At 46.1% G+C, this 22,647-nt stretch overlaps 1 protein-coding gene across 2 annotated transcripts; it reads left to right on the top strand.

Annotated features, from left to right (window-relative positions):
• The first annotated feature begins 595 nt into the window (after window positions 1-595).
• CHRNA3 (cholinergic receptor nicotinic alpha 3 subunit) lies at window positions 596-20,021 on the top strand. 2 transcript variants are annotated; one of them, XM_083460750.1, is made up of 6 exons: window positions 596-908; window positions 4,653-4,789; window positions 5,774-5,818; window positions 7,820-7,929; window positions 14,621-15,635; window positions 16,799-20,021. In XM_083460750.1, the coding sequence occupies exons 1-6, from the start codon at window positions 863-865 to the stop codon at window positions 16,925-16,927; spliced, it is 1,482 nt and encodes a 493-aa protein (XP_083316876.1). In that variant the 5' UTR covers window positions 596-862; the 3' UTR covers window positions 16,928-20,021. The 2 variants fall into 2 exon arrangements, with proteins under 2 accessions (XP_083316876.1, XP_083316875.1); XM_083460749.1 differs by having other exon boundaries at window positions 4,653-4,792.
• The last annotated feature ends 2,626 nt before the right edge of the window (window positions 20,022-22,647 follow it).

Below are 22,647 nucleotides of genomic sequence, written 5' to 3'. Positions count from 1 at the left end.
TCGCATGATGAATTCTGCATAGTAACAAAATGGGTCCTGCAGTACATCTAGGAATAACTGTGACTCCTGAGGAGTGTACGGACCATAATTTTAAAGAACATTCAAAGCACTTTCTTCCCCTCAGAGAATTCTGGGCACTGTAGTTTACCCCTCACAGAGTTCAAATTCGCAGCCATCCTTAACAAACTACAGTGCCCAGAATTCTTTGCAGGAAAAAAGTGCTTTGAATGTACATTAAAGCCATAGCGTACAAGCACAGAGCCTAGATTCCTCTCTCTCATACACCTCCTCCGTTTCTGTCGCGGTCATTAAGAAAAATCCATAAACATCTAAGAACTGTGTTAGCTAATTCATTAATGGTGCCTGACTACCAGCTCAGCTCCAAAGTGCTGCTTTTAATAATATGCAAACTCAAGTCTTGTCAATATCCGTTCCATGCACAAATTCAATTATCCCATTTTCATTAACTTGGACTTGTCTGAAATAGCTTGGCATGAGATTTGGAGTAAGGTTCCGATCTTCCCTGCCTGGCCAAGTGCAAAAGCTCTTAACTATGGTTATCAGGTTATCAGCTTTGCTTATGCATGAGCACATCAGCGGACGAGGAGGTTTCATGCTTGCTGTAGCTGCACCTATTTGACTTGACAATTCCCCTATCTTGGTGTGGGCAGCCAGGAAAGGGGCAGGGCTGTGGTTATACAGCGCGCTTCCAAGCACGGAACAGCAGGTTCAGGGCCCTGCTGGCAACCCACGGCTCCTGGCTGCATCTGTCAGAATCCAGGCTGTCTTATTTTGCAAGGAGTCTGTGCAAAGCTGCCCAGCTGCTTCTGTCTCCGGCAGGCTCTGTTGCCGAGTGGAGAGGATGCTGGAGCTGCTCCTGCCAGTGGCTCTTTTCCCTTTCCTTAAAGGTGAGTGACTGTGGACGGCGAGGGGAGAGGACTGCGGGTGGGGGAATTGGAAAGGGTAGAATACACTTATTGGATTTCAATAGAACCTGAAGTTGGGTTTGGGAATCCGTAATGTAAGATTCTTTCTCATTCTGGAGGGTTGTGCAGCTGGATTATTCTTTTTTTATCTCTCCTTTGAAGAAGCAAAATGGTTGATTGGGAAGGCCATACATTTCTCGTAATTTCCCAGGGGAATGTGTTGTGTGTGTTTCAGTTTGACAATGTGGTAAGGCCAGAAATGGTGACATCCTCACCCTGCAGAATGTATGTGAGATAAGGGACCTAACCTCTGACAAACTCAGCCTTTAAGCTTGTTTTGGTAGCAGGGAGGGTGGGGTCATCTTTAGCAGAGAGGTGGGTGTTGGAAAGAGGGAAAACTCAAGAGAAGAAGAAGCCAACTAGGAGAGGCGGGAGGAGAGAGAACAAAAGAAGCCGGATGAAAACTTCGTATTTATGCCAAGGAAATCATACATGAAAATAAGGGCTGGGTTTTTTTTTAATAAAAAATCTAAAATGCTAATGTTCCAGGTTGTCTCACTTAAGAGGTTATCTCTGAAGGACTTAAAGTTATATACTCAGAATTAGTAATTTCCTTCTTTTTGTAAGGAAATATCACTTTCCCAAGCAAACCAATGAAATATTTTAAACCTTGTACAGCCTGGACTTTGGAGCACTGAATGTAACATGTCTGCAAGATGTAAAATGTACCTGAGGATAAAAATTCATGCTGTTTTTATTGACCAATTGGAAACATGTCTGTTTTCCTGTCTCCTGGAATATATACAAGGAGTGAAACTTCTCTCCAAACAAATGTAGTATGAGCTTTCAAATTTCTGTTCTGCTGTTGAGTAGCTGTTGATTGAGGGGATATGTGGCAGATTTTCACAAAGGCAAGATTTTGAAGCAAAACATTAGATGTGCAAAAATAGATGGCTTTCAAAGCAGAGGTTATAGGCAACCCACCCATTCCTAGGATGGCCTGTTAAATCCACAGGTCTGTCCAACCATAAATAAACTGTGCTTTGTTACTTGGTTGACTGAACATAGAATCACAACCAAATTGCATGTGCTCAGAGGACCACAGCCACCTTTGCAAATGGGAGTCCAGAGTCTGTGTTGCATTTTGAGCAGCCCCTAAATTGTGTTGGTTTGAAGAGAGAGCAAAACGAAGCGTGCCCCTCTTTTTCTCTAATCCAAGATGGTAGCAAACATTGTTGTACCACTGTACGTCTGCTTTGATCTACCGTCTTTGCACAGCAGATTATGTTCCTCTGCATTTCTGCTCATGTTTCAAATGTGGGGAATTTGTTTTAAGAGGTTCTGTTGCCATGTCTATCAGCAGTGCACCCTTGGCTAGAAACGTTTCAAAATATTTTTAACAAATCATAGCGAGCAATACGAAATGGTTAGAACACATCGCAGAAATTTTAACAGTGGTGTGAAGATAATGCAAAATCCATGACCCCCCCCCCCTGCACTTTGGAACAGCAGTTCATGGGGCAAAGGGGCTGTTGCAGAGGAAAAACAGCCACGTCCCTGTGCTCAGAAGCAATCTGTGCATGCTCACACACGGCCCCCGGCCACAAAACAGTGTTGATCAGTTCTACCATCAGAACATGATTTACACATGCCACGAGCATTTTGATCAATCTTTTGTTTTAGCCTTAATAGAAAATATTCAGTATAGAGCGTTTGAACTCCGGGGGGGGGCAAGTATATATATATTTCTTTTGAGGGGGTGATGCTGCAGATATTTCTTTAGCTTCCTCCATGAATTGCTTTCATTTATGACTGTAAACCCCAGGATACTAACATGATCTTAGCTCACTCACACTTTTTTTTTTTGGTAGGAAGGAGTCTCCTCCACTAAAATAAATATGCCAGTGCCCATATGCACAGGTGCATGGTTTTAACTGCAGAGATTTTAGAAAAAAATTAAAACAGTAGCAGTAGTTCTGAGTTTTTAAATAGTTAGTGGCTGAGAATATGTATCTAGAATTAATTTTGGTAGTAGAGCATCTTCAGTATTGACAAGCAACCACTGTATTTTTATAATCTTAGAATGGTAGTTGGAAGAGACCCTGCAGGAATACGCAGCTGTACTTTGTTCATGCTGTATGAATTAATGCAGTTAGTTGTGGTTAATTATAATGGATTTCTGTGAATTGTGTCAAATGTTAATTCGACATGGCATACTCTAGCATGCTTTAATCACTTTATAAAATAAAAATCCCCCCCCCCAAGAAACATCAACTCTTGGACAAACACGGGCTGTGTCCAATGATTCTCATTACATCCCCACTAAAAGGCACATTTTAGCTTACAGAATGCAATTCAGCAAAGTTGCTTTTGTGAGGTCAGTAGCTGTTGACAATATTCGGAACAAGTAAATCAACAGCACTTTCCATGATTTAATTTAGCAAGGAAAGGAAAGGAAAGGAAAGGAAAGGAAAGGGGAAACTCAGCTTTAATGTTTCCAAACTCATTGCATCCCCACCGCTGGCTAGATATACGCATTATACTGCTTAAACACACCACATCCAGTGCCATTCTTCTGTAACTGCATGGGCACCAAGTAAATTAAATTGGGTATCTCTCCATCTAAATAATAAATCCCAGGCTACTTTCTCTGGTTAGCTGCCTGTCTTCTGTGTCTATGGAGTTTGTTGGTGAAGGAGGAGGCACAGTAATGAGGGCAGTTGCAGAAGGGTCATGGCTTGTTATTTAATTTTTCACCGGAAATCATAGAATTGTGGAGTTGGAAGGTGACGCCAAGGGTCATCTAGTCCAACCCCCTGCAATGCAGAAATTTGAGCTAGAGAATCCCTGGCAGACAGACCCCCAACCTCTGTTTAAAAACCTTCAATGCAAGAGAGCCCAGGACCTTCAGAGGTAGACCGTTCCACCATAGACCATTTCTTCCACAACCAAGCCTTTGGGCTTTCACTATCTGGGACCTTTGAGAAGTGGGTCGGAAGTTTCCAATGTATTTCTTTTTCCCCTTGGTTTTTATATCTGTGGAGGTTGCCTGTGTGGTTAGTTGCTTGCAAGTTGCCCCGGGCAAGATGCAGAGACTAGCAAATTCAATTAATAATGATGGTGATGGTGTCAGTTCTGTCCCTTTGTTCTGTCCCCTTCACAGACAGAGGAAGGGACAGGGGTAAAGGAAGCCCTTGGCGTGCAGAATGTTCCAGCTCCAATCCCCAGCATTTTCCCCAGCAAGGATGCTCTGTCCTGCCACCAAATGCGTTTCTGGAAGCTGCAGGAGGGGGGGGGGGGCTCTTGCACCTGAATTCTGCTTGGAATCTGGTTGGCCACTAGGAGGCCAGGGTGCTGGACTGGAGAGAGTCCCATGGCTCTTCACAGGTTCTTATATTCTTAAGGTTCTGTAGTAGATTATGGGAAGGACTCGGCTAGGGTTGCCATAGTTCAAAAATTGAAAAGTTTTGAAGCTTTTTTTTAAAGGAAATTTGCCCCAAAATCAACACTTCCAATATGGGCTGCCATATACCTGGGTTTCCCTGGACATTTTTAACCGACTTTTGAAAATTCCGCCCAGAGGCCATTTTCGATGGGTGAATCCCAGCTCTGTCCTAGCAATTCCAGGCGTATGGCAGCCCTACTCTGACCGAGCCAAGAATGTTCCAGAAATCCAGGCCAAAATGTCGTGAGCTTTGTATGTGCTCCAACCCTGCCCTCTTTTAGGTTGCCATTGTTTCGAAGCTGAACACCGACTCTACAATGAGCTATTTGCCAATTACAACAACATCATCAGGCCTGTGGAGAATGTGTCTGACCCGGTCATGATTTCGTTCGAGGTGTCCCTATCGCAACTCGTGAAGGTGGTGAGTAGGCTGCGAGTGAAGCCTTGATGCCTTCCGGTTGTTTTCAGACTTTTACAACTGATGGGCAGACTGGGAGCCAGTGTGGTATAGTGGTTAGAGTCCTGGAAGCTGGAAGACCCGGGTCCAAATCCCATCTTGGCCATGAAGCTCACCGGGTGACTTTGGGCCAGTCACCGTATCTCAGTCTCACCTACTTCACAGGGACGTTGTGGGGTGAAATGGCAGTAACCAATTAAATAAATAAACCACCCAGAGGGCGCTGGGTTGGCAAAAGCTGGACCAGAGACTGTAATTTTTGTCCCAGTTCAGTTGCTGAAATAATCCGTTTGTGTCAGGTTGCCACTCAACACTGGAAGTCGAAAATTCTGGTGAATGGATGGGATGTGAACTGCAAAACGGGTTCAGGGGAGAGCCCAGCCACTTTCCACTGGCCCAGCGTTCTTTTTTTTGGGGGGGGGGTAGTACAGAAGCTGTGAACAGGGGCAGGAGGGGGAAGACTTGGCTGGGGTTCTACTCAGATCATATGATATAACCTATTTTGAAACAAAACCTATTTTGCTATTTTGCGGAGTGGAGGGTCTTCTCCGTGGTGGCCCCTAAGCTGTGTATGCCCCACAGAGGGTCGCCTGGTGCCTTCCCTTGCTTTTGACACTTGAGGTCTGTGTTTTTAGGATCCACCTTATTTTTATGGCTGTAAGTTTTTTTTAAAAAAAAGTTTTTAATGTTGCGTTTTAATGTTTCAACCTGCCTTGGAGTGAAGAGTGGATTATTATTAATAATGGTCATAGTAATAACTGACCTGAAAGTGAAGGAACCCATCTGTGCCATTTCCCCCTGGGTGGCAGAGCAACCCTCCAGCCAGCTCAAGAAAAACGGCTGAGACTTCCAGGCGGACGACAAAACCAAAGCATTGTTGAATTACACTGGGAATGTAACTTGGATGAGGGGTTTCAAACCCAGCTATGACTTTTCTTTTCCCAGGACGAAGTGAACCAGATTATGGAGACTAATTTATGGCTGAGACATGTAAGTAACACCTCCCCCCCCCAAAAAAAACCCCGCCCCTACCACAGAAGGAACACTTTAGGATTTTTGTAAAAAAAACAACCAAGAAGCATTGGAAGTATTTTCAGTTATTCTGGGCCTCATCAATAGGAGTATAGCATCTAGATCAAGGGAAGTAATAGTGCCACTGTATTCTGCTCTGGTCAGACCTCACCTGGAGTACTGTGTCCAGTTCTGGGCACCACAGTTCAAGAAGGACACTGACAAACTGGAACGTGTCCAGAGGAGGGCAACCAAAATGGTCAAAGGCCTGGAAACGATGCCTTATGAGGAACGGCTAAGGGAGCTGGGCATGTTTAGCCTGGAGAAGAGGAGGTTAAGGGGTGATATGATAGCCATGTTCAAATATATAAAAGGATGTCACATAGAGGAGGGAGAAAGGTTGTTTTCTGCTGCTCCAGAGAAGCGGACACGGAGCAATGGATCCAAACTACAAGAAAGAAGATTCCACCTAAACATTAGGAAGAACTTCCTGACAGTAAGAGCTGTTCGACAGTGGAATTTGCTGCCAAGGAGTGTGGTGGAGTCTCCTACTTTGGAGGTCTTTAAGCAGAGGCTTGACAACCATATGTCAGGAGTGCTCTGATGGTGTTTCCTGCTTGGCAGGGGGTTGGACTCGATGGCCCTTGGGGTCTCTTCCAACTCTATGATTCTATGATTCTATGAGTTATATATGTAGATTGCACACATACCATTGAAAGCACAGAGCTTCCCCCAAAGAAACCTGGGAACTGTAGTGTTAAGGGTGTGGAAAATTGTAGCTTAGTGTCCTATATTGGGGGGATAGCTGGGGAAGGGGAAGAGATAGGAAGTGCAATACATACATACAGACATACATACATACATACATGATGGTGATACACCTGTGTGTTCAAGGAACCCATTGAAGAAGGAAACCCCGAAGGCTACAGCCAGAGTCAGAAACAGGAAACACCTTTTATGCTCTGCTGCCACCTAGTGGTTGTCTCTCTTGTTGGCATTAAATAAATCATAACAGCATCCTGGGGAATGAAGAAATCCCACAGAAATGATGTGAGGAATTCAGAGATCTCATTGGGTGCCCTCCCCTTGGAGAAAACAGAAAATGGAGAGCAAATCCTAAACTATAGACCCCCCCCCGTTTTATAACATCATCTAGGGGTGCCATATTTCAAAAAGTGAAAATCCAGACACAAGACATTGAGCCCCCCCCCCCCAAGATCTACTTTTAAGGAAATTCGCCAAAATCTACACTTCTGACATGGGTTGCATCCAGATTTTCCCAGACATTTAAGCGATTTCCGTTTCTGACAGCCAAATCCTGGCAATGTCCAGGAAATTCCGGACATATGGCAACCCTACATTATGAGGCAGATTTAGCCAGCCACTGGAAAATGTGGGGCTTTTGATCGCTCAAGGTGACCCATCATTCCTTGCATTTCTGATGTTTACCCTGCGAATGCTTTTCTTAGGCAGCCAAAACAGCACCACCCTTGCAGAAGGGGGAATTAAGAGGGGAATGGGGGGGGCGTGTTGTGAGGTTTGCAGATGTACAAAAAGACATTCCCACAGCTTATCAGGGATGGAATGTTGGGTGTGTTTGTGCAGAAGGAAGAGAAAGCTCATATCCACACCACATTTAAAGAACATGGCTTCCCCCAAAGCATCCTGAGAACTGTAGTTTGATAAGGGTGTTGGGAATCATAGCTCTGCAAGGGATAAACTATGGTTCCCAGCATCGTAGACAGACAGACAGACAGATAGATGGATGAGCACTTTGGGTCTAATTTTAGTGTTGTTTTTACATTTGATTTTCCCATTTCTTTTTTTTCTTCTGGTTTTATTTTGTAAGTTGTACTGAGACACATAAGCACACTAAATGAATGAATGAATAAAATGAATGAATGAATGAATAAGCTATAATAGGAAGTTGTGGGAAAATTCTAAAATACCACTTGATTTCTCTTCTTCTTCATTGATTAGATGTGGAACGATTACAAGCTGAAATGGAATCCAGAGAAGTATGGAGGTGTTCAGTTTATTCGAGTGCCATCGCAGAAGATCTGGAAGCCAGATATTGTGCTATATAACAAGTAAGATTATACAGTCTGGTCTATTCTTAAAAGATTACTTTATGTTTTAGCATCTTTCCCTTTCCAAAGGTGTAGTAAAATCCATGGTGTGGAAGCTGTGTCCCACCACTGGGTGGATGAAGTTGTAGTCCATCATCATCTAGAGCAGGCATAGGCAAACTCTGGCCCTCCAGATATTTTTTGAGACTACAATTCCCATCATCCCTGACCACTGGTCCTGTTAGCTAGGATCATGGGAGTTGTAGTTCCAAAACATCTGAAGGGCCAGAGTTTGCCGATGCCAGATCTAGAGCAGTGTTTCCCAACCACACTAGTGTGCCGCGAGATGTTGCCTGGTGTGCCGCAGGAAAAATTAAAAAATTCGAAAGATTTTTTTTTTTAAGTCAAATTTTCGATTGGGGCGCCGTCACTAGATGACCCCTGGGGTTCCCTCCCTCCCTACCGCTCTGCTCCTCCCTCCTCCTCCTCCGGGGAGGCCCTTCCTGGCTCTCGGCCAAGGCTTGGCAGCTGCCACTCACTCACTCGCTCGCCCACCCGTCCCTCCATCCCTGCACCCGGCCTCTCCCCCTCCGTCCCCGGCACGGGGGCTGCCGGGATCCGTAGTCCCCTCGCCCTTGGGCTCTGCGCCTGCGCGGGGTGCGCGAACTACGTTTCCCAGCGTGGCCTGGCGGGCCGGGCGTTTTGTTTGAAGCGCTCTTCTCCCGGCCATGGAATGAGCGCAGCGGCGGCGGCCGGGCAGGCAGGGGCTCTTCCGCGCAGACCCCGCGCAGCCTGCCTGCGCTCCCGCAGAGATCGGGCGGCAGGATGGAGCCCGGGGATCCCTGCGGAGGCCGAGCGGCGGAGGCTGCCCCCCAGGTAGGGCTGCGTCGGGGTTTTTTATTTTTGCAATGCTGCATCCGCGCCGGAGGGGACGCATCGGACCACGGGGAGACCCCTTGGCGGGCGTGCAAGGCATGCAACTTCCACCGGCGCTCCGGACTTGGCAGGTGAGGGGGGTCCCCAGTGGGCGGCAGAGAGAGCCGGGAGGGCGAAGGGGAGCTGAGGGGGAGCAGCGCTGCTCCCCGAGCCGAGCCCGGGGGGAAACTTCGGCGTCGTTGCGCCGGGTGTTGGAAGCGGAGGCTAGCGGGGGCCCCTCACCTGCAAAACCTGGTCGCCTCTCATATATTTCGTGCATTGCATTCATCGCCCGCTTTCTCCTCCAAGGAGCTCCCAGGGGCGCGCGTGGTTCTCCCCGTGTTATCCTCGCAACAACAGCCCTGCGGGGTGGGTCAGGTGCGTGGCCCAAGGGAGCACCCAGGGATTGTCCTGGCCAGGTGGGGTGATTTGAACCCTGCTCTCTGCCCGGTCTTCGTCCTCATTTAGCCCCCACATGTGCATGACTGTGCATGACTGAGGTTTTCCCCCCTCGTCTTGGCTATGGTGTGAGTCTGTGCTGTTAATAAATGGGGTTCTGCGGAGAAGATGAGCCAGCCCTCAAGGAGGTGATTATGTAATTTGCTAGCAATTCATGTCCCTCCCGGCGTGACGCTGCGCGCTGACGTCACGGGGCTGTAATGGTGGTGTGCCTCGAGATTTTTTTCATGAAACAAGTGTGCCTTTGCCCAAAAAAGGTTGGGAAACACTGATCTAGAGAACCACAGATTCCCAGTCTCTGGTTTACACTGAACACCTGGCACTGGTTTAGACAGAGTAACATCATTGGTCTCTTGTCCAGCCCAGTACTCTGCCTAGGAGTGGCTCGTTACCCAAGACCCACATAACCAGAGATCCAAGAGCATCCACAAGCAAAACACGGGTTCTTATCCCAAGGCACAGCACTCTCCCTGTTAAATGCCCATTTGGAAAGGAAGGAATCCCCATATAACCTGCTCATGCTATTTCTCAAAAGAGTAAATGCATCCTTAAACATAGAACCATAGAGTTGGAAGGGACCCCAAGAGTCATTTAGTCCAACCACTTGCAGTACAGGAATCTCAACTCAAGCATCCAGGACAGATGGCCATGTGACCTCTGCTTATACACCTCCAAGGAAGGAGAGCCCACCACCTTCCAAGGGAATTTGCTCCGCTGTGGAACAGCCCTCAACCTCCCAAAGTTCTTCCTAATGTTTAGTTGGAGTCTCTTGTCAGATGAATCAATTGGTCTGGGTCCTAACCTCCAGAGCAGCAGAAAACAAGCTTGCTCCCTCTTCTATGCAACAGCCTTTTAGATGTTTGAAGATGGATATCATATCCCTCTCATTCTCATCTTCTCCAGGCTAAACGTTCCCAATTCTCTCAACCATTCCTCATCAGACAAGGTTTCCAGACCAAGCCTTGGTATTACCTAGAATCATAGAATCATAGAGTTGGAAGAGACCACAAGGGCCATCGAGTCCAACCCCCTGCCAAGCAGGAAACACCATCAGAGCACTCTTGACATATGGTTGTCAAGCCTCTGCTTAAAGACCTCCAAAGAAGGAGACTTCACCACACTCCTTGGCAGCAAATTCCACTGTCGAACAGCTCTTACTGTCAGGAAGTTCTTCCTAATGTTTAGGTGGAATCTTCTTTCTTGTAGTTTGGATCCATTGCTCCGTGTCCGCTTCTCTGGAGCAGCAGAAAACAACCTTTCTCCCTCCTCTATGTGACATCCTTTTATATATTTGAACATGGCTATCATATCACCCCTTAACCTCCTCTTCTCCAGGCTAAACATGCCCAGCTCCCTTAGCCGTTCCTCATAAGGCATCGTTTCCAGGCCTTTGACCATTTTGGTTGCCCTCCTCTGGACACGTTCCAGTTTGTCAGTGTCCTTCTTGAATTGTGGTGCCCAGAACTGGACACAGTACTCCAGGTGAGGTCTGACCAGAGCAGAATACAGTGGCACTATTACTTCCCTTGATCTAGATGCTATACTCCTATTGATGCAGCCCAGAATTGCATTGGCTTTTTTAGCTGCCGCGTCACACTGTTGGCTCATGTCAAGTTTGTGGTCAACCTAGACTCCTAGATCCTTTTCACATGTACTGCTCTCAAGCCAGGTGTCACCCATCTTGTATTTGTGCCTCTCATTTTTTTGCCCAAGTGCAATACTTTACATTTCTCCCTGTTAAAATTCATCTTGTTTGTTTTGGCCCAGTTCTCTAATCTGTCAAGGTCGTTTTGAAGTGTGATCCTGTCCTCTGGGGTGTTAGCCACCCCTCCTAGTTTGGTGTCATCTGCAAATTTGATCAGGATGCCCTTGAGTCCATCATCCAAGTCGTTGATAAAGATGTTGAATAAGACCGGGCCCAAGACAGAACCCTGTGGCACCCCACTAGTCACTCTTCTCCAGGATGAAGAGGAACCATTGATGAGCACTCTTTGGGTTCGGTCAGTCAGCCAGTTACAAATCCACTGAGTGGTAGCATAGTCAAGACCGCATTTTACCAGCTTCTTTACAAGAATATCATGGGGCACCTTGTCAAATGCCTTGCTGAAATCAAGGTAGGCTACATCCACTGCATTCCCTTCATCTACCAGGCTTGTAATTCTGTCAAAAAACGAGATCAGGTTAGTCTGACATGACTTATTTTTCAGAAATCCATGCTGAGTATTGGTGATCACAGCATTCCTTTCTAGGTGCTCACAGACTGTTTGCTGAATGATCTGCTCCAGAATCTTCCCTGGTATTGATGTCAGACTGACTGGGCGGTAATTATTTGGGTCCTCTCTTTTCCCCTTTTTGAAAATAGGGACAACATTTGCCCTCCTCCAGTCTGCCGGGACTTCGCCTGTTCTCCAGGAATTCTCAAAGATGACTGCCAGTGGTTCTGAGATCACATCTGCCAGTTCTTTTAATACTCTTGGATGCAGTTCATCTGGCCCTGGAGACTTGAATACATCTAAACTAGCCAAGTATTCTTGTACTATCTCCTTAGTTATTCTGGGCTGTGTTTCCTTTGCTGAATCATTTGCTCCAAATTCTTCAGGTCGGGCATTGTTTTCTTTATCGGAGAAGACTGAGGCAAAGAAGGCATTGAGGAGTTCAGCCCTTTCTGTGTCCCCTGTTTGCATTTCACCATCTTCTCCTCTGAGTGACCCCACTGTTTCTTTGTTCTTCCTTTTGCTACGAACATACCCATAAAAGCCTTTTTTGTTGCTTTTAACCTCTCTAGCAAGCCTGAGTTCATTCTGTGCTTTAGCTTTTCTGACTTTGTGTCTACAAGTGCTGGCTATTTGTTTGAATTCCTCTTTGGTGGTTTGCCCCCTTTTCCATTTTCTTTACACATCCTTTTTTAATCTTAACTCAGTTAAAAGTTCTTTAGATAGCCACCCTGGCTTCTTTAGGCACCTTCCATGTTTCCGTCTCATTGGTATTGCCTGAAGTTGTGCTTTTACTATCTCCCTCTTAACAAACTCCCAGCCATCATGAACTCCCTTTCCTTTTAGTATTACTGTCCATGGGATCTCACCCAGCACTTCCCTAAGTTTTATGAAGTCGGCTTTCTTAAAGTCAAGAAATTGAGTCCTAGTATGCTTGGCTGCTCCTTTCCGCTATATAGTAAACTTCAGAAGAGCACGATCACTCGCGCCTAATGATCCTTCCACTTCTACCCCACTAACCAGGTCATCAACATTGGTTAGGACCAGATCTAAAATGGCTGTTCCTCTTGTTGCTTCTCCCACTTTCTGGACAATGAAGTTGTCTGCAAGGCCAGTGAGGAATCTGTTTGACCTTATGCTCTTGGCTGAGTTTGACATCCAACAAATATCCGGGTAATTGAAGTCCCCCATTACTACTATCTCCCTTCCTTTTGCATGCTTGGCCATCTGTTCCAGGAAGGCATCGTCTATGTCCTCCGTTTGGCTTGGGGATCTATAGTAAACTCCCACAATGAGGTCTCTGTTATTCTTCTCTCCCTTAATTTTGACCCAAATGCTCTCACTTTGGCTTTGAGGTTCTAAATCTTGGATCTCTTCACAGGTATACACATCCCTGACATATAACGCCACTCCTCCTCCTTTCTTGTCTGGTCTGTTTCTCTGAAATAGATTGTATCCCCCCATTATTACATTCCAATCGTGGGACTTATCCCACCAGGTTTCAGTGATGCCTATTATGTCATATTTAGTTTGCTGTACCAAGAGCTCAAGCTCATCTTGTTTATTTCCCATGCTTTGCGCATTAGTGTACAGACATTGAAGTCCATTAATCATTCCCCCGTGTCTCTTATTTAAGGATTTTTTCCTCCCACCACTAGGTCTGCGGTGCTGTTTGCTCCATTTGGTCTATGACATACCTTTTCTCCTTCATGAAGTAATTTTGTGCACCACCACCCCTTTTGCAATTTCTTGCCATTTCACAAATCTCAGGGATCATCAGACTTTCCAGGGACCATAGCACAGGATATCTGACTCAACTAAGTCGCAATCACACAAGGGCCACTAGAAGGGCTTCAAAAGTCAAAATCAGAAGCGGCAAAGTGATCATCTGAATCCAGTCCCTTGCTAGCCTTTTCTTCTTATATTGGACAAATCCAACCCACATCAGACTTTCTTGTCTCAGTAGTGTGTCTGTGTTATGGACTGGCACAACCTAAGCAGTCCAGACAGAGAGAGGTTGGATGGTCGTCTGTCATGGTTGCTTTAGTTTGTAACTCCAGCATTGCAAGGGGCTTGACTATTGGGATCCCTTCCAACTCTAGGATTCCTGTAGATGAATCTCAATGCCCCCCTTTCCCTTCCATTGTTTCTCTAACATGGTGTCTTCTACTGAACTGAAGAAATGAAATGTGTAATGAACTTGGAACAGAGGGTGGCAGAGGTAGCGTTACATTTCTAATCTGGTAGCTTCCAATAACAGTAAAGAACAATACAGTCGACGCTCAGGTTGCGAACGTGATCCATGTGGGATGCACGTTTACAACCCGCAGTGGCGCGTCTGCGCACATGCAGGTTGCAATTCTGCGCATGCGCAAAGCGCGATTTAGCACTTCTGCGCATGTGCAACCACCGAAACCCAGAAGTAACTCATTCCGGTACTTCCGGGTTTCGGCGGTCCGCAACCTGAAACATCTGTAACCCGAGGTATGGCTGTAATTGCTACATTGGGGCACTAATTGAATCCCATCAATATACATTAGGAGGCATCAAGAAAGAGGCTGTGCAGAACAGCCATCCCTCCAGGGCAGCGTTTCCCAAACATCTGATAGATATGATGCTAATTATGCTCAAGCGATTCACTGTATTGTGTTTTTAAAAGGTAAATTGCTGCAGGATCAAGGGTGCTGCCAGCAGGGAGGCGACCTTTTGCCCCCTGCTTCAGTTCCAACAAGTGTCTGAAGACACTGCATTCAACGGGAGGAACACAGTTCCAGAGGGTGGGGGATAAATGCAATGCAGTTTAATAATTTCTGAAACAAGGTGAGAGCTGAAACACAGCCAACCTTCAGCATTAAAAATTATCCACATTTTGCAATATAGTTCTCCAGCCAAATGAGAGGTGCAAAAATGCACATGCTGGGGTGAAGTGTGTGTTAAAAGGCATTAGTGAATATAACACTCAACAATGCATTATATTAGGGGAAATTTGCTTTGCAAATTAGGAGAAATTCACACTAAAATGCTGCTGAATTTTCTTGAGGGCATTTTAAAAAAAGGAATTCACAAAGTGACGTGACAATGTGGAGAAGACAACTTTGGGGTCTGTTGTTTCCCCCGCTCCCTAGTGCTGTTGGAGACTTCCAGGTGGACGACAAAACCAAAGCCTTGCTGAATTACACCGGGAACGTGACTTGGATGCCACCCGCTATTTTTAAGAGCTCCTGTAAGATAGACGTGACGTACTTTCCATTTGACTACCAGAACTGCACCATGAAGTTTGGCTCCTGGTCCTACGACAAAGCAGAGATTGACTTGGTTCTCGTTGGCTCCACTATGAACCTCAAGGACTATTGGGAGAGCGGAGAGTGGGCCATCATTAAGGCACCAGGCTACAAACATGACATCAAGTACAACTGCTGTGAAGCCGTGTACACAGATATCACCTATTCCCTTTATATCAGGCGGCTGCCCTTATTTTACACCATCAATATGATCATCCCATGCCTCTTGATCTCCTTCTTAACCGTGTTGGTGTTTTATCTGCCTTCCGACTGTGGTGAGAAAGTGACGCTGTGCATCTCGGTCCTTTTGTCCTTGACTGTTTTCCTACTGGTGATAACAGAGACCATTCCTTCAACCTCTCTAGTGATTCCACTGATTGGGGAGTACCTCCTCTTCACCATGATATTTGTCACTCTCTCCATAGTCATTACGGTGTTTGTGCTCAATGTACACTACAGGACACCAAGGACGCACACCATGCCTGAGTGGGTGAAAACCATCTTCCTGAACTTTCTACCCAGGATCATGTTCATGACCAGGCCCACCAGTGAATCAGATGACAGTGGCCAGGACTCAAAGCCGTCTTACAACACGGAGCTCTCTCCCCTGGACTGCTTTGGCGGCACAGAGACCAGGTGCTACAAAGACAGCCTCCCGTGCCAAGAAACGACCTGTGCTTGCTACCAACACCAACATATAAAATATGTCAAGGTGAACAGCAACCTGACCCAGAGCTCCAGTTCTGAATCTGTAGACGCTCTGCTTTCGTCTTTGGTAGTATCGCCAGAAATGAGAGATGCGATCGAGAGCATTAAATACATTGCAGAAAATATGAGAATGCAAAATGAAGCCAAGGAGGTATGGGCAAACTTTATTAATTATTCAAGCTACACGCACCACACTTTAAATCGGGGCTAGGGAACTTTTGACCCTCCATATCAGCCTTTCTCAACCTCGGGTCCTCAGATGTTGTTGGACTACAACTGCCATCATCCCTAGCTAGCAGGACCAGTGGTCAGGGATGATGGGAGTCATAGTCCATTAGCATCTGTCAGGTGAAAGGTTCCCAAGTCATGGTGCAGAGCAGGGCAATAAACCTGTGTACCCAGGGAACAAAACATCAGACTGCAGGGGTGAGGAACCACAGGAAGCTATCTTGTACCAGGTCAAACTATTTGTTCACCTAGCCCAGTACTATTTCCTCCGTCCTCACCATTTCAGACTCTGGGCTCCCTTATCACTTGCAATTCAGTCCACCACACATGGAGTTCACTGTCACAAGATGTACTGACTTGGATGACACACTACTTACTACTTACTCATTGTAGTAGTAGTAATACTACTTACTGTGTATTACGTACAGTAAGAACATAGGAAGAGCTTGCTGGATCAAGCCCATCTAGTCCACTATCCTGTTCTCACAGTGGCTGACCAGATGCTTCTGGAAACCTGCAAGCAGGACCCGGGCCCAAGAACCCTCTCCCCTCCTGTGGGTTCCAGCAACTGGGATCCAGAAGAGGCAGAGCACAGCCATCCATAGCCCTCTCCCCCATGAATTTGTCCAGTCTTCCTTTAAAGCCTTCACTGCCTCTTGTGGGAGCAGAAGTTCATAGTTGAACTTCTTCTCTGTCCTGAATCTTCCAACATTCAGCTTTGTTAGATGTCAGGTTCGAGTGTTGTGAGGGAGAGACCTTTCCTGCCCCCTTCCTCCATGTCACACATACTTGAAACACTGCTATCATGTTGCCTCCTGCTCAGCTTTTCCTCTCAGTCCCCCACGCTGCCTTTTCCCACCAGGCGGCTGCTCCAGCCTCTCGATGCTTTTGGCTGCTCTTTTCTGAACCTTTTCAGGCTGATGGTCCTGGTGAGGAAACACTGCAATGCCAGTCCAGCCATGGAGCAAATTCACATGGTGGATTTTGTTATATCAAATCACAAATACTGTATTGAACTTTCATACTACCACAATAGGTTTATAAAAGTTGTACCTGAATTGATAAAAAAATATTTTTATTTTCCAGACTCAAGATGACTGGAAATACGTCGCCATGGTCATTGATCGCATTTTCCTGTGGGTATTTATTCTTGTGTGCATTCTGGGGACAGCAGGACTATTCTTGCAACCGCTAATGGTTGGAGATGAAGTATAGGCGATATTCCCCTGTAAAAAAATCTATTTCCTGTTTGCTGTCCAAACGTCTTACCTGCTCTCTCTTTATGTTAAAGTAATTATTCCTATGTCTTTCAGTAGTGGAGTAAAGATACTTAAACATTAGGCTAGATTCAGCCACCTTCCATTTAAATATAAAAATACTAATGATTTGTGTAACACTGTTATGAAGTACTGTATAAGACTGGAAAATTTTAATTTCTAGGAAGAATGCCAGTTTTCTTCTTATATTCACTCCTAGAAGAAAATGAGATCTGAGTGGGTGTCAAGAGCCTCAAAGAAATGCAGTTCTACACAAGTGGGGAAAGTTTGTTCTACTGCCCTAAGCCAACCAAAGATATTGCAATAGCTTTAACAATGTGGATCACTGCCACAACTCTAGCCATATCACTGATGGTGTGTCAAGAGTGAAGCCCTCCTCTCTAAATACACTAGGACACTGGGTCACTATGAAATCAATTCCTCAACTCCAAAAGGAAGGATTTCTTCACACACACACAGCTAATTTATGGAAGTCCTGGCCATAGGATGTGATACACACATCTATAGGGAAGCCAATAAAAATAGCAAAACACCCGGCAGCTGCCTTTCATTGCATCTCTCGTGGCAGGAGAAACCAGAACTTGAAGCACAGGACATGAGGTCCTACAAGGCTGAAGTTATTCACTAAGATATAGTCCTCGTGGCTTCTGAGCTCGCCAGCAAATGAGGAAAAGCAAGTATCTTGTTTGTTTCTTTTTAAACCTACCGAAACTCCTTTCATTTCCCAAGTCAGGCATTCACAACTTCAGGTCATTTGACCAGTTGGAACATGGCAAGCCATGAATGACACACGACTTAGGCAACCCACTTTCGCTTGGGCCTAGAAACAAGCTCATTAGCCATTGAAGTGTCAAGGAAAGGAAGTTATTCTCTTCCTTAGAGGGACTCATCAGAAAAGAGGTCATTATAGATGAGAAACAGAACCAAACCTATGTGCACTTTCAGTCGGACTTGCTTTTCTTACTCCCACACCGTTGAGTTCAGGCATTGCAAAATGAAAAGAGCCATATCAAGCAAACGGAGGACACTCCGAAGAGCTGTTAGCCATTGATAAAATGAGGGTCTTACTATTCAGGGGCAGCAACAGGGGGCAGCCATCTCCATGATGCCTTGCCTGTGAGCTTCACGGGGATGCCTAGCTGTACAAGATGGAACAAGGCAATTCACCTGTTCTTGGCTGTTGCTGTTTTTACATTCATCTGGCAAATAACTGCAAACAAATCCTGCTACGTAGCATAAGATGTGTGCAAAGAGGGATTATTGTTTAGGCAAGATGGTGGATTAGTCAGCTAGCACCTGAAAGGCTTTTCCGTTACCAGACCTAAAACATTGCAGACACAGCAAGACCTCTTCCACATCTCTGTTTGCCTTGCTTTTCCCTGGGAAAACATTTATGTTTTACTGCTGAACTGGAAAAAAAGAAGATACAGTGGTACCTCGGTTTAAGAACAGCCCTGTTTATGAACTATTCAGTTTACGAACTCCGCAAAACCGGAAGTAGTGTCCCGGTTTGCGAACTTTACCTCAGTCTAAGAATGGAAGCCGAACGGTGGTAGGGCACCGGTGGCGGGAGGCCTCTTTAGGGAAAGCGCACCTCGGTTTAAGAACGGTTTCAGTTTAAGAACGGACTTACGGAACAGAGGAAGTTCATAAACCGAGGTACCACTGTAGTTTGGTTTTCCACAAATTTCCGCTTGTCCCAATTCAGCGGGAAACGGTGGGGTTTCCCAGGGGAAAGCAGCGGGACAAATGCAAAACTGCTTGAGCGCATGCTTTCTGGACACGAGACAAGTGGAAGTGTGCACAAGTCCCAAGTACAGTAGTGGCTAGTATTGGAGGGAACAGATGTGCAGTTTGCAGGTAGGATTTGGACTGTCTGCACAGAGCAGAGAACTGTTTTGATGTGTTTTGGCAAAAAGTAGCTATAGATGTCATCCCAACTGCAAACGACATTCTGATCCAAGCCACCTATGGAAATCACCAGTGGAACCAAGGCTGGGTCTGTCCCCCCCTGGCTTGCTTTGGAGCGCCTCTAACAAAATGTAATTCGGTTATGTATCTACTGAATAGAGTGCTGTAAAGAGAACAGAAGGAATAGACTCATAGCATGTACATTTTACTTCATATACTATAAAATAAACTTCATTCACCAATAATGAAAATACTCAGGGTCTTTCAAAGCCATTTTTTTGAAATCCCAGATTTTGGCTTTGATGCTGTATTAGCCCCATTTTGTGAGAGTGGCATAGAATGAATGGCGGGGGTGGGGGTGGGCTTTGCCACAGTGCAAGAGTCACAAGCTTATTTGCTCCCTTAAGGAATATGAGGAATTGCATTCATCAGCACTGAAGGACCAGTCCAGTCTTTACAAATCCACAATAAAGAGCTTGGACTAAGAAGCTGAACAAAATTAAGAATACAACAGTTATTCTTAATTTCTAACTGTCCTCATAATTTTCAATGATTAAAACCATGAATGGGGGGGTCTTGTTTTAAGAATATTAAAAGGAAGATGATTAGGCATGGGTTAGTGACACTGGGACCCGCTGAAGCAAATAAATAAAAACCGTACAATTACTGCAATATAAACTGATAATCTAGAGAAGCCCAAAAGGCACAAGGAAACAACAGGAGCATATCAAATGGGACCTACTGTTATAATAATGTAAAATGCCTTGGGACACAGGTGGTCTTTTCATCACTCCTTCCTGCTGAATGTCGTGGCCCAAGAATGGAGAGGAAAATACTGGCGGTATACTGCTGACTGCACAGGTGGTAGCGTCAAGAAAGGTTTGGCTTCTTAGACCATGGTCTCCATTTCCTTGAGGAGGGACTTGTGGCAAGAGATGGGCTGCACCTCACAGTGGTTGGCAGGAATGTGTCTCACAAACCTCATCAGAGAGACCATACAGGCGCCCCCCAGTTACGCACAATCAACTCGTGCACAATTGCGCATGTATGGCACCAGGAAATAAGTAAGTACCGTATTTTTTGGCCTATAGGGCGAACGGTCCCATAGGGCGCACCTAGTTTGGGGGGGGGTAAAGAAAAAAATTATTTCCCCCCCAGGCGCGGGGCTGGGGCGGGGGAAGCCCGAGCTTCCCCCAACCCAGCCCCCAGAACAGGCTGCTATCCGCAAGCCTTGGGGGCCCAGCGGGAACTCCCGCCAGGCTCCCCAGGCTTGCGGATATCTGCCCGAAGCCCAGGGCGCGCTGCTCAGCCCGCCCCAAGCTTCGGGCTGCAGGCTCCTGTCCGCAAGCCTTAGGAGCCTGGCAGGAATTCCCGCGGGCTCCCAAGGCTTGCAGATAGCTTCCTGAAGCCTGGAGAGCAAGAGGGGTCAGTGCGCACCGACCTCTCTCACTCTCCAGGCTTCAGCGAAAGCCTCCATTCGCCCCATAGGACGCACCCAGATTTCCCCTTCATTTTTGGAGGGGAAAAAGTGCGTCCTATGGGGCGAAAAAGATGGTAATTTGATTCAAACCCAGAAATGGTGGGAATGAGCTGGCGAATCCTCATGACTCTCAAAGAGACACTTCCTGGTGCCCGAAGAGGACATCAGTGAAGGAGGAGGAAGCCCCAAAGAGACAGGAGGCACAGCAGGGCTTTGTTTATGCTGCTCAGCCTCCCCACCTAACAGCTGGTGTGTGGGGTAGCACAGCAGCAGCAGCCTCTTTCTCTCCAGTCCTCCAGCCTCCTACCAGCCCAAGAGCTTCAATTCTAGTTGTGAATATGTTTGGAGACAGTGGTTTTGATATGGATTGGAGATGGAGCGGCAGAGAGGGCATTTGAAGGGTGCTCCCCACTTGAGTGATCTTTGTTTATGTGCACGGGGGCCAGGAACACCCCTGCGTAAGGGGGGGGGGACGACGCCTGTATTACAGATGATGGGGGTATACCTGGTACTGGGGATAATGGCATCATTGATGCAAAGGAAACTTGGTGATGCTCCATAAACCTGCTAAGGGGCAGGAAACTACAAGATGGAAGCAGCTGGAGGGAATGACTCGTGGTTTCAGTTGACTCTATATTAATGAACAGAGTATGAGAAACAAGACAAATCTGAGTTCTTAATGAAGGATGGCAAATATGACCTAATAGGCTCTACTGAAACCTGGTGGGATGAGATTCATGACTGGAATGTAGAAGTTGAGGGATATAACCTGTTCAAAAGGTGGCTAACACCCCAGAGGACAAGATCACACTTCAAAACGACCTTGACAGATTAGAGAACTGGGCCAAAACAAACAAGATGAACTTTAACAGGGAGAAATGTAAAGTATTGCACTTGGGCAAAAAAAATGAGAGGCACAAATACAAGATGGGTGACACCTGGCTTGAGAGCAGTACATGTGAAAAGGATCTCGGAGTCTTGGTTGACCACAAACTTGACATGAGCCAACAGTGTGACGCGGCAGCTAAAAAAGCCAATGCAATTCTGGGCTGCATCAATAGGAGTATAGCATCTAGATCAAGGGAAGTAATAGTGCCACTGTATTCTGCTCTGGTCAGACCTCACCTGGAGTACTGTGTCCAGTTCTGGGCACCACAATTCAAGAAGGACACTGACAAACTGGAATGTGTCCAGAGGAGGGCAACCAAAATGGTCAAAGGCCTGGAAACGATGCCTTATGAGGAACGGCTAAGGGAGCTGGGCATGTTTAGCCTGGAGAAGAGGAGGTTAAGGGGTGATATGATAGCCATGTTCAAATATATAAAAGGATGTCACATAGAGGAGGGAGAAAGGTTGTTTTCTGCTGCTCCAGAGAAGCGGACACGGAGCAATGGATCCAAACTACAAGAAAGAAGATTCCACCTAAACATTAGGAAGAACTTCCTGACAGTAAGAGCTGTTCAACAGTGGAATTTGCTGCCAAGGAGTGTGGTGGAGTTTCCTACTTTGGAGGTCTTTAAGCAGAGGCTTGACAACCATATGTCAGGAGTGCTCTGATGGTGTTTCCTGCTTGGCAGGGGGTTGGACTCGATGGCCCTTGTGGTCTCTTCCAACTCTATGATTCTATGATTCTATGGTTCTATGGTTCTATGAATAGACCAAACAGGAAGGGAGGAGTAGCATTATATGTAAAGGATGTGTGTGCACTTGTGAAGAAATTCACGACCTGAGGCATGGAAGGCAGATTGAGAGTATATGGGTAAAAATCATAGGAGAGAGAAACTACAGTGATGTTACTGTGGATGTCTGTGACAGATCTCTAAGCCGGACTGAAGACTTGGGTGCCTTATGGAACAGATTACCAAACATTCAAAATGAGAGATAGAGTTGTCAACTTCCCCAATATCTGTTGAAACTCAAACTCTGCCCAGAATGTAAGATCCCACAAATTCCTCCTTTGCCTCACTGACAATTTCATTTCTCAGAAGGTGGAAAAAGCAACAAGGGGATCATCTATCTTGGACCAACAGGGAGGAACTGATTGAAGAAATGGAAGTACTGGGAATCTTGGAAGGAAGTGATCATGTCCTCTTGGGTGGCATGATACAGAGGCAGGGAAAGCTGAGTGTAGTCAGACATGTACTCTGGACTTTAAGAAGGTCCATTTTAAAAAGCTCAAGGAGATACTGGGTGTGATCCCAGGGTCAGAAATACTCAAGGAGAAGGGAGTCCAAGATGGACGGGAGTTTCTGAAAGGTGAAATACTG

This window comes from Podarcis liolepis (genome assembly GCF_965112155.1).
Source record: "Podarcis liolepis genome assembly, chromosome: 9".
NCBI classification, from domain to species: Eukaryota; Metazoa; Chordata; class Lepidosauria; order Squamata; family Lacertidae; genus Podarcis; species Podarcis liolepis.
Note: the sequence above shows the minus strand (reverse complement) of the source record. Positions and strands in the feature narration are given on the sequence as shown.